Here is a 14,047-nt window from a genome sequence, read left to right on the forward strand (position 1 = left end):
GAGGGGGCGGGCCCACACTCCCTACTAACCAATCAGCGCCGCTCTCAGCGCTCACTCTCTCTCTGATTGGCGCTCGCGGCCGTCCATCACCCTGCGGGCCCGCCCAGCCGGCGGTTGCGGCGCTGAGGGGAGGCTCCGCCATGGCGCAGCCCGAGGAGCCGCAGCCCGCGGTGCTTCCCTCCTGCCCGCTGCCCACCAAGATCTGCCATGTGGCCCGCAGCGAGCGGCCGCGCTCCTGCTGCGGCATGGCCATGGCCGGCTTCCGCACTGCCAAGTACCAGATGCCCGAGTGGCAGCGCCGCAACGCCGGCGTTTGCTCCAAGGCGGTGTCGGCGGGCGAGGAGGCGGAGCGGGGCCGCGCCGAGGCCGCGCACCTGATGAAGCAGGCGGCCGCCAACGCGCAGCGAGCCCAGGAATACTCCAGAGCAACGCTGGGCCAGCGGCTGCAGGACATCCAGTTCTGGAGGGTGGAGCTGCAGAAGGAGATCATGGATCTGGACAACGAGACCAACATGCTGGCGGCGCAGAAGCTGCGGCTGGAGCGGGCGCTCGATGCCACCGAGGTGCCCTACGCGGTTGTCATCGATAACCTGGAGTGCCGGGACCGGCGGCAGCCCCCGGACCTGGTGATCGATGAGGTGGAGAGGCAGCTGCTGAAGGTGGGCACGGCCTGAGGCTGGGCACAACCATGGTACTGCTGCCCTGGCAGTGACACCCTGGCAGTGACACCCCTGACAATGACACCCTGACAGTGACACCCTGGCAGTGCCACCCCTGACAGTGACACCCTGGCAGTGCCACCCTGGCCATGATACCCCTGGCAGTGCCACCCTGGCAGTGCCACCCTGGCAGTGCCACCCTGGCAGTGACACCCTGACAGTGTCACCCCTGGCAGTGACACCCCTGACAGTGACACCCCTGGCAGTGACACCTTGACATTGCCACCCTGGCAGTGACACCCCTGGTGGTGCCAGCGCTGAAACAAGGAGCAGCAATGAGTGGAATGTTCACTTCCAGTGCTGGAAGTGTCTCCCGCCATTCCTGGTGCCCCTTCCTGGACTCCCGGTGTCACTCCAAGGATTTTTTTTCAAGTCCTTGCTTTGTTCAAGAAGTGTTTCAAGTCACTCTGTAAAGTGCTTCAAATCACTTTGTGATCCAATCACTTTGTAAAGTGTTTCAAATCCCTTCTTGAAGGGATCAAGTCACTTTGTGAAGTGTTTCAAGTCACTTTGTGAAGGGATCAAATCACTTTGTAAAGTGTTTCAAATCACTTTTCAAAGGGATCAAGTCACTCTGTGAAGTGTTTCAAATCACTTTGTGATCCAATCACTTTGTAAAGTGTTTCAAATCCCTTCTTGAAGGGATCAAGTCACTTTGTGAAGTGTTTCAAGTCACTCTGTGAAGGGATCAAATCACTTTGAGAAGTGGCTGGGGGAGAGCTGATCCCTCCCTCAGCTCAAATCCCAACAGAACCAGCCCGGAGTTTTCCTGCAGCACCACAAGACCCCGATCCTGACAGAAATTCCTTCTCCCCTCACCTTGAAATCCCCTCCACTTGAAAACTCCACACTCCAAAGGTTCGGGAACACCGGGATATTCCTTGGCTGTTCCCATCCTCAAATTGTCCAAATTTTGACAGTTTCTGCCATTAATTTTCCCTGAGTTTTGCCAAGGTGACGATCCAACCCTGTCACTGAGATTCCTGTCAAATTCCAGCGTCATTCTTGTGCTGGATTGTACAAAATCTGTGTTTTCCAGGTATTTTCCAGGGTATTTTCCATCCTGGAATAACAGTCCAATATCCCATAAATATATATTCCAATATCTCATCAATTAATTAATGATTCTTCACCTGCAGCCTCCAATCAAAACCAGTTCCTGATCAGCCACTCATTAAACCACTCATTAAATATTCAAAATAGATTATTTTTATTAATATTTTATAATATTGCAATAATTAATATTAATTTAAGGGATCCAACTGAAATGTTTGGACAATGGCACCTGCTGGGATTTTTTGGGATTATCCTGGGAAGAACCAGGAATTGCTTGATCCCTGTGGATCCTTCCCAACTCAGGATATTCTAGGATTCCACGGAGAGGACATGATAGGATTTGGGAATATTTTGAATGGGAATTGTGTGGAATTTCCAATTTATAATCAATATTGAAGAGGTTTTCCCAGTTAAAAATATGAACAGGGAAGAGTTGGTGTAGGAATTCACAATTCTCCCAATTCCATCTGGGAATTGTTACAAAATTCAGGGAAAATTTTAGGTTGGAAAAGATTTTAAATCTCATTGATGAATCTGGTTCCAGGCATGGGGATATTCCCTGGATTTTCCCTGTCTCAAAACCAAGCAAGGAATTAATTTATTCCATTTAATCTGACAGGATCGTGGAATCCTGGAATGGTTTGGGATGGATGGGAGCTTAAAAATCATCAATTCCCACCTCTTCCCACTATTCCCACCCTCTCCCACCATCCCAGGTTTCTCCAAGCCCTGTCCAGCCAGGCCTTGGACATTCCAGGGATGGAGCAGCCACAGCTTCTCTGGGAATCTGTGCCAGGGAACAATTCCTTCCCTAACAGGATAGCTCACAGACTTTTCCATGGAACCCACAGAATTCCCAGACTGTAGAAGTATTCCAGGTTTTTCAGCCTCCGTAGGTTTAGAGCTGAGTTCCCTCTGGATCAGCTGACTCCAAAATTCCAGGTTTTCCCATAACAAAGTGAGAGTAAATAAGGAAATGTAAGGATTTATCCACAAATTGTTCCTCAGGATTGTGTTTCCTGCTCCAGATCCATGGAATTCTCCCATTTTTTCTTTAGGAAGCAGATCTTATCCGGGATATCCGGGATCTTCTGAAAAGAACCATCATCCAAGCTACCACCCAGATAAGGTAAAACATTTCCCAGGATCCTTCAGCCAAACAATTCCCGGGATAAAGGTGGATGCAGATCTCAGGATCTGTGGGAATTCCATTTAAACTCTGGATTTTTAGGTAGATTTTGATTTTCCTGCTTTCCAGAACTATGTTGGATTTGTTTTCCAACACTAAATTCCATAAAAAATATGCTGTAAAAATATTTATTTATTATTTCCTGCTACAAAAAGTTTATCTGGATATCTCCTTGGGAATATCTTTGTATTATTAAATGGATTTTTGGGATCAAAAAAGCTTCCCAAGAGGAATCTTTTTTTGCCACCAGATGTCAGTGTGAACTTTAAATCCAGAATTTCTGTGCCAGGCCAGGTGTTCCTTCCCATTCCAAAGGATTATTTGCTTGGAATTTCTAACAAACCTTTTGGAAAGACGTTATTGTAGCCTCAAATCCATCGGAATAACAGAATTAATTCCTATTTTAGTTCAAAAAATCCTTTAATCTGCTCCTGTTCTACCTGATCAAAGAAATATCTTTGTGTTTAAAAAATGGCTGTAAATGCCAATTAATACAAAGTAGCTCTGTTATATTAATTACAGTATAAGAGGAGCCTAATGAGTTTAATTTTGGAATTTTAATTATTTTAAAATCATTTTAGCCCCATTTTAATCCCATTTTTGTCCCATTTTAGTCTTTTTTTTTCCCCATTTTAATCCCATTTTTGCCCCATTTTAGTGTCATTTTAATCCCATTTTTGCCCCATTTTAGTCTCATTTTTGCCGTGTTTAACCCCATTGTATTCCCATTTTCCAGGAGAATTCCCAATTCCTTGTCTGACAGTGACACCTGGCGTTATCAGCTGATAACAACCCCCAGGCTTTTGAAATTAGAATAATTATAATCATAATTAACTGAGCGATGTTTGACTCTAATTAACGACAAAGCAGCAATTTTAATACAAATAGCATTAAAAGTGATCCAGTCCCACGGACAGGGACATTCCACAATCCCAGGATGCTCCAACCTGGCCTTGGGCACTTCCAGGGATCCAGGGGCAGCCACAGCTTCTCTGGGAATTCTCTTCCATGGCCTCCCCACCTTCCCACTGGAATTTTTTCCCAATATTCCATCTCAGTCAGGCTCCTCTCCCAGGGGAGGGAGAGTTTGAGATTTTCCAGCCCCCAAACAATTTCATGGTCTCGTTTCCCTGTGGAGCACAAAGGGTGGAGTTGCGCTTCCCAGATAAAGATGGCTTGGGAATTCTCTTGCTCCCCGCTGAGCTGTGATCCCAACTTTGCAGATCCAATCGGATCCAGAAGGAGAACTGCGAGCTGGACTGGTCGGACAAGGTGGAGACGTTCCACATCGACGACAAATGCGTCGGCTACTGCAGCGACAGCACCGACGTCCAGTACCACCCCAGCTCCGTCAAGTTTGAGGAGGAGTGAGTCATTCCCAGGATCTTTGTGGGATAACACACCTGAAACGCTCAATCCTGGTGGGATCGGGTGTGGAAAGAGCTTCCAGGCAGCTCCGTGGATGGAAAGGCTGTGCTGGATGTCCTGTGTGGAATATTTGGGTTCTTGGGAGCTCATCCAGTTCCAACCTCAACGCCCTCCACCATGCCTGGCTGTTCCAAACTCTGTCCTTGGATTCTTCCAGGGATCCAGGGGCAGTCACAGCTTCTCTGGGAATTTTTAACCCCTCCTCACCTTTCCAGGGAATTCCCAATATCCCACTTATCCCTGCCTATCCATGTGAATCCATTCCCTGTGTCCTGTCCCTCCATTGTCCCAAATCCCTCTCCAGCTCCCCTGGAGCCCCTTTAGGTCCTGGAAGCTCTCCCTGGATCCTTCCCTTCTCCAGGCTGTCAAGGTCCCAGGTTTTTTAATGTATTTAATTATTATTTAATATACTTAATTTATTATATACTTAATTATAATTAAGTATATAATTATAATTAGATACTTAAGGATAATTAATGTACTTACTACTTTAATAAATTATTAATTTATTTAAGAGTTTTTATGGATATATTCGAGGACCTTTATTGATTTATTCAGGCATTTTTATTGATTTGTCCAAGGATTTTTATTGATTTATTCAGGGATTTTTATTGTTTTATTAGAGGACTTTCATTGATTTATTCGAGGATTTTTATTGATTTTTATTGATATATTCAGGGATTTTTATTGATTTATTGGAGGACTTTAATTGATTTATCCAAGGATTTTTATTATTTGAGGACTTTTACTGATTTATTGGATGATTTTTATTGATTTATTGGATGATTTTTATTGATTTGTTGGATGATTTTTATTGATTTATTGGCGGGAATTCACCTTGTTCCAACACTGCAAACACCAGCTGAACCACCCAGAAGCTGTTCCCGCCTTTCCAAGAAAAGAACCGGGACAAAACTCCCATTTTTACCCATTCCTTGTTCTTCCAGTGCCTCCACACCCAAATCCTGGGCCCAGTTCAGCCACGACAACATTTCCAGGGCAGAGCAGGAGAAGTTGGCGTCGGTGCAGCTCCGCTCACTCATCAACAACATCATCCGCGACGCGTCCGAGGACCTGCGCATGCAGCGCGCCGCCGTCAACGAGGCCTTCGACACCCACTGCCGCCAGCTGGACGACGTCAAATTCCGCCTGGAGCAGCACCTGCAGCAAGTCCGTGCCATTCCATGGAATTCTGGCAGCAGGGAGATCCGTTCTTTCCAAAAAAAATGGTGTAATCCATGTGGGGGAGGAATATTTTGGTGTCAGAGCAGGATACGGGGAGATTTCAGGGGGTTTTTTGGTTCTTGTTCAACTCTTGGGAGTTTTTGTTGGAATAGAGATCCATGGGATTCCATGGAATTCTGGTTTCATGGGAAATTGATTAATTCTTTCCAAAAAAAATGGTGTAATCCACGTGGGGGAGAAATATTTTGGTGTCAGAGCAGGATATGGGAAGATTTCAAGGTCTTGTTTGGCTCTTATTCAACTCTTGGGAGTTTTTGTTGGGATAGAGTTCCATGGGATTCCATGGAATTCTGGCATCGTGGGAAATTGGTTCTTTCCAAAAAAAAAAGGTTTCATCCACGTGGGGGTGGAATATTTAATAATAAAAGAAATAAAATAAGAATAAATAAAAATTATTTCACTGATTCTCAGTGTAATGATAAAAATAAATGATAAAGGTAAAAATAAAAAAATAAAAAAAAAATAAATAAAATAAAAATAATAATAAAAAAAAAAATTTCACTGATTCTCTATAATAATAAAACTAACCACCCACCTTAAGTTGGGGTCAAACCCACCTTAATTCTCATATTTAACCCCCAAGAAAACAAAATTAATCAGATTATCATCTAAAATGAAAATTATTCTTGCTGTACATTAATTCTCCACCCTGGTGGTGAAAACCTTCACGCTTCACCACCACCAGTTCTTTCTGGGGATGGCATTTATCATCAGCTGGCACCTTTTTCTCCTTGGATTTCCTGTGCAGATCCTGAAGGACATTGGCGAGGAGGAGGCCAACATCGTGAGGCTGAAGAAGGCCATCCGGGACAAGGAGGCGTACCTGAAGGTGGCTCACACCCGGCTCTACGACCGATCCTTCCGACCCAACGTGGAGCTGTGCCGGGACGAGCCCCAGTTCAGGTGGCCACCCCCCCTTGGGCAATTAGCCCTCCTCGACTAATTAATCACCTCCCGCGGAGCTCCTCTGCCACCCCACAGGGATTTTTTTACCTCACAGCTTTGGATTTTTTATCTCACCACATTGATTTTTTTACCTCACAACTTTGCATCTCTTACCTCAACGCTGCATTTCTTACAACTTCTTATTTTTTACCTCACTTCTCATCTTTTACCTCACAACTTTTGATATTTTACCTCACAACTTTTAATTTTTTACTTCAATATTTCATGTTTTTACCTCATAGCTTTTCATTTTTTACCTCACAACATTTCATTTTCTACCTCACAGCTTTGCATCTCTTACCTCAACGTTGCATTTCTTACTTCTCATTTTTTACCTGACTTCTCATCTTTTACCTCACAGCTTTTGATTTTTTACCTCACAACATTTCATTTTTTTACCTCACAACTTTTCATGTTTTCACCTCACGAATTTTGAGTTTTTACCTCACAACTTTTTATGTTTTACCTCACAGCTTTGCATTTCTTACCTTCCAAACTGCATTTCTTACCTCAACATTGCATTTCTTACCTCACAACTTCTGATTTTTTACCACACAATGTTTCATTTTTTACCTCAGCATTTTGTGTTTTACCTCACAGCTTTTGATTCTTTACCTCACAGCTTTTGATTTGCCTCACAACTTTTCATTTTTTACCTCACAACATTCAATTTTTTTTTTACTCAAAGCCAAAAAGAACTTTTCCTTTCTCTAGCTGACCTTTATCCCAAATCCAATTTTGGATTTTTCAGAGGCCTTTTCCTGATGAATTTTCAATTCTCTGGTTGATCTTTATCCCAAATCCAATATTTTCCTGGATTTTTCTGACGTATTTTCTTGATAAATTTTCTTTTCTGTAGCTGACCTTTATCCCAAATCAAATCTTGGATTTTTCTGAGGTATTTTTCCTGATGAATTTTAGATTCCATAGTTGACCTTTATCCCAAACCCAATTTTGGATTTTTCTGAGGTATTTTTCCTGATGAATTTTAGTTTCCATAGTTGACCTTTATCCCAAATCCAATCTTGGATTTTTCTGATGCCTTTCCCTGAGGAATTTTGGATTCTGTAGTCGACCTTCATCCCAAATCCCATCTCTCACATCCCCTCCCCCTGATTTTTCCCTTGCAGGCTGGTGAGCGAGGTGGAAGAGCTCACAGTATTCCTGGAGGCCCTGAAGAGAAAACTGATGGAATCGGAGCAGAACCTGAAGAACCTGGAGGAGACAAGGATGAAGCTGGAGAAGGAGATCGCTGTGAAAGCCAACAGCATTTTTATTGACAGGCAGAAGTGCATGGGCTACCGAACTCGCTACCCCGTGGACCTGGAGGTGGCGAGTTACAAGCAATGATTTCTGTACCCAGCCTGCAGAATCCGGGAGAAAAACACAATTCCTTCTTTTCTGTTGAGCCATTGGCAAGTGTGGAAAAAATATCTGTGAGCTTTCGTACGAAATAAATTGAGAAATTATTCATTGAAGTGTTGTGTTCACTCCATTTTCTTCTATTTGGGTTAAAATGCTTTAAGAAAATTCTCCTTTCCCCTTTCCTTTCCTTTCCTTTCCTTTCCTTTCCTTTCCTTTCCTTTCCTTTCCTTTCCTTTCCTTTCCTTTCCTTTCCTTTCCTTTCCTTTCCTTTCCTTTCCTTTCCTTTCCTTTCCTTTCCTTTCCTTTCCTTTCCTTTCCTTTCCTTTCCTTTCCTTTCCTTTCCTTTCCTTTCCTTTCCTTTCCTTTCCTTTCCTTTCCTTTCCTTTCCTTTCCTTTCCTTTCCTTTCCTTTCCTTTCCTTTCCTTTCCTTTCCTTTCCTTTCCTTTCCTTTCCTTTCCTTTCCTTTCCTTTCCTTTCCTTTCCTTTCCTTTCCTTTCCTTTCCTTTCCTTTCCTTTCCTTTCCTTTCCTTTCCTTTCCTTTCCTTTCCTTTCCTTTCCTTTCCTTTCCTTTCCTTTCCTTTCCTTTCCTTTCCTTTCCTTTCCTTTCCTTTCCTTTCCTTTCCTTTCCTTTCCTTTCCTTTCCTTTCCTTTCCTTTCCTTTCCTTTCCCAACAAAAGCCATAAAACCAGAGTTTAAACCTGCTTTAAATCAATTTATTCCTTCTGCAATCTGTCTATAGCACATGTGCTTATTTTTGGGGATTTCATCTTAATAATTAAATAGGAGTGAATATTTATTAGGGATAATAACAATATCCAGGTGGAAATAAAATATTTATAGCTGGAAGTGAGAGTAATAAACTCAGCAAGGAATTGAAGCTGCTCAGGCTTTATTAATAAAAATCCCAAATTTTCCACATATTTTCCAGGTTTGATGCCAATCTGCCCTTTGGAAAACCACTCCCAATCCCTGGCACCTGCTTAGATGAATCCAAGGATTTTTAACCTTCCAGGTGATTAATTAATCAAGGGGAAAAAAAACACCAAGAAAATTTAACCAGCTTGGGAATGCAGTCCTGAATTTCCACTTCAGCCCTGGGATGTGGAACGGAGCTGTGTTCCAGCTTTTCCCTGGAAGCAAAGCCTGTGGATGAGCTGTTATCCATAATTTTATCCGTAATTATCCACATCAGCTCCCCCAGCAAATGCCATGGAGCCATTATTGGGCACTTGTTAAATGTGTGACGTGTCCAAAACCAGGGAAAAGCGACCAGACCAAAATTCCATCATTTCCTGTTTTACAGGGATATTTTAACCTTTAAAAAGCAGCTGCTCAAAGGGGGGAAAAAAATTCCTTAAAGGCAAAATTCCCACAAAAACTCCTGGCCAGGGCCATTTGCAGAGGGGTGTGGTGTTGGAATTCCTGGGATTTTGTGTTACCGGATTCAGAATTATCCAAGGGTTGCTATTCCTGCTAAAAGCTGCTCCCATTTTTTTGGGAATGTCAACGAGGGCTTGGGATCCGAGAGTTTGGGTTGTCCTTTGGGGTTTTTCATGGATTTCTCCCCATGATTCCATTTGATAGCCCAGATGTTGGATCCTGAGGGAGAAATCATGGAATCCTGGAATGATTTGGCTTGGAAGAGACCTTAAAGCCCATCCACCTCCAACACCTTCCCCTATCCCAGGTTTTTCCAAACTCTCTCCAACCTTGAACATTCCAGGGATGGGGCAGCCACAGCTCCTCTGGGAATCCAATCCCAGCCTGGAATTCCTTCCCAAAATCCATCTAAACCTTCCCTCTTTTTGTTTCAAGCTGCTAAATTTATTTATAATATGGAATGATTCTATTTTATTGGATTATGACTGAAGGGAAAACCCTGGATCATCCCACTTTTCCCAGGATTCCAAGCAGCAAAATTTTGCTCCCGCCCCTCCCAACCTTGGAAAAAAAAGGGAAACCTCAACGTGGGAAAGCTCAGCCTTTAATCCATAAAAAGTGAAAAAAATGGGCTGGGAAAAAAGAATCCAAACATCCCAACGCATTTAAACAAATATTCCAACAGATTTATCCAATATCCCGACACATTTATCAAATATCCAAACATTTATCAGCTATCCCGACACATTTATCAAATATCCAAACATTTATCAGCTATCCCGACACATTTATCAAATATCCCAGCATTTATCACCCTCTGCTGATAAGAGAGATTTTATTCCCAGCCTGTTTGAAAGTTGGAGGGGGAAGGGTTGGGAAATTCCAGTGAAATGGCTCCGTTTTTCCATAAAATCCAGATGGTTTGGGTTGGAAAGGACTTTAAAAATCACCAGGATTCTTTGTTTTAGGAGCATCTCCTCTGCCTGGGAGGGTTCATCCCATTCCCACACTGCCAAGGGCAGGAAAATGTCGGGAGAAGCTGGAAAAGGATCCCAGTGCAGTTTTGCCCTACAGGGAGAATTTCCTTTCCCAGTCCTTTTTCCCTTCATTCCCAAACCATTTCCCTGTTTTCCCTCCCGTGGTTCCGGTTGTTTTCCCACTTTTCCCGCAGGGAGTGGCGATGTCAATCCCTGTGATTCAATTCCTGGGGATAATTGCTCTGGAGGGAAAATGGAATGAAAAGCAGAGTAGGCAGAAATGAGATTATTTCCCAGGCTCCATTTAACTCCCTGTGCCGTCGGAGCGCACGGATGTTCCCGAGGAACAGCCAGGACCCATTTGTCTGCAGTGGAAATGTCTCATCCCTGGGAAAACAGGGAAAATTTGTCAGATGATTGTAATTAGTTCAGACCGGATTGGCTGGAGAGAGGGAGGTTGGGAGCTGGGATAATAAAAACTCAGGAAAAGCGGTGAGGAACTGGGCTGGGAAAGGGAGAACCCCAGGGATGAGCAGCTTTGGGATGGGGTTGTGGGGCTGGGGCTTTCTGGCTTCTCTTCATCCCAAATTTTGTGTCCATGGGTCTTTCCTTCCCTTCCCTTCCCTTCCCTTCCCTTCCCTTCCCTTCCCTTCCCTTCCCTTCCCTTCCCTTCCCTTCCCTTCCCTTCCCTTCCCTTCCCTTCCCTTCCCTTCCCTTCCCTTCCCTTCCCTTCCCTTCCCTTCTCCCTTCTCCCTTCTCCCTTCTCCCTTCTCCCTTCTCCCTTCTCCCTTCTCCCTTCTCCCTTCTCCCTTCTCCCTTCTCCCTTCTCCCTTCTCCCTTCTCCCTTCTCCCTTCTCCCTTCTCCCTTCTCCCTTCTCCCTTCTCCCTTCTCCCTTCTCCCTTCTCCCTTCTCCCTTCTCCCTTCTCCCTTCTCCCTTCTCCCTTCTCCCTTCTCCCTTCTCCCTTCTCCCTTCTCCCTTCTCCCTTCTCCCTTCTCCCTTCTCCCTTCTCCCTTCTCCCTTCTCCCTTCTCCCTTCTCCCTTCTCCCTTCTCCCTTCTCCCTTCTCCCTTTTTTCCCTTTCCCCTTCACCCTTTCCCCGCTCCAGGCAAGGTCTCACATTCCCAACCCACCCCAACCCCTCCCTCTGAGCAGCTTTTCCCTGCTCCCTCTCCATCCTCAAATTTCAGGGAACATCTGTTGGGATGGAGCTATTCCACAGGTGGAAAAAAGGAGGGGATGAAATAAACACCAGGAGCTGGGAATAAATTAAACCTCATTTGGGATGATGTCCCACAGGGAATGAATAAAAATGGAACGGCAAAAATCCATTTACCAGGGAGGTAAACACGGTGTTCCCGTCGTTTTTTCCTGGTGGGATTTGCCAGAGGGAAAACGGAATCCTAAATCTGGGAAGTGCTGCTGGTGCTGGAGTGATTCCATTTCCCTCTGCTGGGATTGGGAACTGAGGCACTCCCACATCCCAGGCTGGAAATAAAAAATTCATCCCATTGGATTTTCTGTGATCATTTTAGGGAGCATTTAATTCATAAATCAATCTTTTCCCTAATTTTCCCCTTTTCCCTAAACCAGGGAAGGGTTTGGGGTTTGCAGGAAAAGAGAAAGGAAAGCAAAAGGAAAATGAAGCAATTCCACTCCCCAAAATCAAATCAAAATCAAAAATCTCAGCCATAAATCCCCAAATTCCCAACTCCTGAGCTCAGCTTTTGATGGTGCTGGAGTCCCCTCAGGAATAAAATTCCAGCTGCTTTTGCTGCTCTGGAGAAGTGAAGGAGTTTTCCTCTGAAAAGACCAAAATTCCTCTTGGAATTCGGACTTTTTGTCCATCAGGAATTATTTGAGGCCGGAGCCTCCTCCACCAGAGCAGGGATCCATAATTCCCATCGGGAATTTCTCCTCTCTCCTTGTTCCCATTCCAGCATTTCCTGGAGGAATCACAGGTGGAGAATTTCATTTCAGTGCCATTTTTGAACAGATTTTTTTAATTCCCACCCCAGAACAAATGGCAGGAAGGAGCTGCCAGCTTTTCCAAGGATTCCCACGCAGGCAGAGCAGGAATTTCTGGTGTTTTCCTTAAATCCCTTGGTGTTTGCAAGCTTTAGCAGATTATTCCAGCAGGTGGCAAAGGATTTATTCCCGGAATTTTCCTCACCCACATTCCTGCCTTGCCTTCCTGATCCCGGGTTTTTTCCAGAACCAGGAAAATCTTGGAGCTACAGCTTTGGGATCAACCATTTCCCAGCAATTCCTGAGGAGAAAAGCAGGAATGCAGCCATCCTTTGCATCCCGGGAATTCTGTGAATCCCTTTCCCTCCCAGACCCTTTCATTAATATTATTCCGAGAGTCTGGCACGGTAGAAAATGTAGTTCCAGGAATTTCACCACATTTTGGAGGCACTGGAGAGAAGGAATTAAAAAAAAATAATGTGATTTTTCACGAGTTCCAGCTGGGCTTTGTGTGGGAGAACAATCCAAGGATATCGGGAATTGTCAGGATTTGAATGGATTTATTCAAACCTTGTGTGAAGAACCATTTCAGTGTTGGTGGCTGGCACCTCAGCAACAAATCCCCGATTTGTAGGGAACAATTCCATCCAGGAATGACTCGCTGGCAGCAATTAGAAGTTTGGGACTTGTCTGGAAGCGGAAAAGTTTGATGGGATTTAAATTCGGTTTAGTGGGAATGAAGCAGGAAATCAGGCACTGCTGTGTTCCAGGATCAGCTTTCCCCATGAAATTCTGGGGATTGGAAAACACGGAATTCAGCCTGGAAGAAATTCCTGCTGGGAGTGGGAGTTGGGGGAAAAGAAACCCCAAAAAAATAATAAAGGAATTTTGTTGCGTTGGGAGCCTCAGCAGCACCATGGAGAGCGGCAAAACCCAAATCCGTCCTCTCCAAGGACGCGGGAATTGGGATGGATGGGAAGCTGGAGGAGCAGGAAAATAAAGCTGATAAGGGTCACAGATAAGAGAAATCCTTATCCAGAGGCTCATCCATCCTACAAGGGATTTAATTCTTGTTTTAAGCTTGGCTATGAGCGCTCGTTAAGGCTCGACTCCGAGTTTAACTGATAAGAGGTGGAGGAGCAGGAGAATAAAGCTGATAAGGGTCACAGATAAGAGAAATCCTTATCCAGAGGCACATCCATCCTAAAAGGGATTTAATTCTTGTTTTAAGCTTGACTCTGAGTTTAACTCAAATCAGGCGGAGGAACAGGAAGACAAAGCTGGAAAGGCCTTAGGAAGGTCATGGATAAAAGAAGTCCTGATCCAGACATTCATCCATCCCAAAGTGGATTTAATTCTGGTTTAAGGCCCGACTTTTGAGCACTCATTTAAAGCTTGACTTTGACTGATAAGAGATGGAGGAAGAGGAAAATGAAGCTGATAATGGTCACAGATAAGAGGAATCATTTTCTAGAGGTTCATCCATCCTAAAATCCATTTAATTCTTATTTAAGGCCTGGCTTTGAGCTCTCATTCAAGGCTCAACTCCGAGTTTAACGGATTTGAGGCTGGAGGATCCACTCCCAGGGATCCAGGGAGAGCCACAGCTTCTCTGGGAATTCTATTCCAGCCCCTTCCCACCTTCCCAGCCAGGAATTCCCTCCCAAGATCCCATCCAGCCCTGCCCTCTGGCAATGGGAAGCCATTCCCTGTGTCCTGTCTCTCCATCCCTTGGAAATATTCCCTCTCCACGTTTCCTGTAGCTCCTTCAGGCCCT

General features: G+C 44.5%; 1 protein-coding gene across 1 annotated transcript; it reads left to right on the forward strand.

Annotated features, from left to right (window-relative positions):
* The first annotated feature begins 3 nt into the window (after nucleotides 1-3).
* Nucleotides 4-8,060, forward strand: TEKT4 (tektin 4). Its single transcript, XM_023936932.2, has 6 exons — nucleotides 4-659; nucleotides 2,834-2,904; nucleotides 4,188-4,331; nucleotides 5,340-5,562; nucleotides 6,386-6,540; nucleotides 7,713-8,060. The coding sequence occupies exons 1-6, from the start codon at nucleotides 141-143 to the stop codon at nucleotides 7,930-7,932; spliced, it is 1,332 nt and encodes a 443-aa protein (XP_023792700.2). The 5' UTR covers nucleotides 4-140; the 3' UTR covers nucleotides 7,933-8,060.
* Nucleotides 8,061-14,047: the final 5,987 nt, after the last annotated feature.

The sequence above is a fragment of the Cyanistes caeruleus genome, chromosome 17 (assembly GCF_971803275.1).
Source record: "Cyanistes caeruleus chromosome 17, bCyaCae1.hap1.1, whole genome shotgun sequence".
Lineage (NCBI taxonomy): Eukaryota > Metazoa > Chordata > Aves > Passeriformes > Paridae > Cyanistes > Cyanistes caeruleus.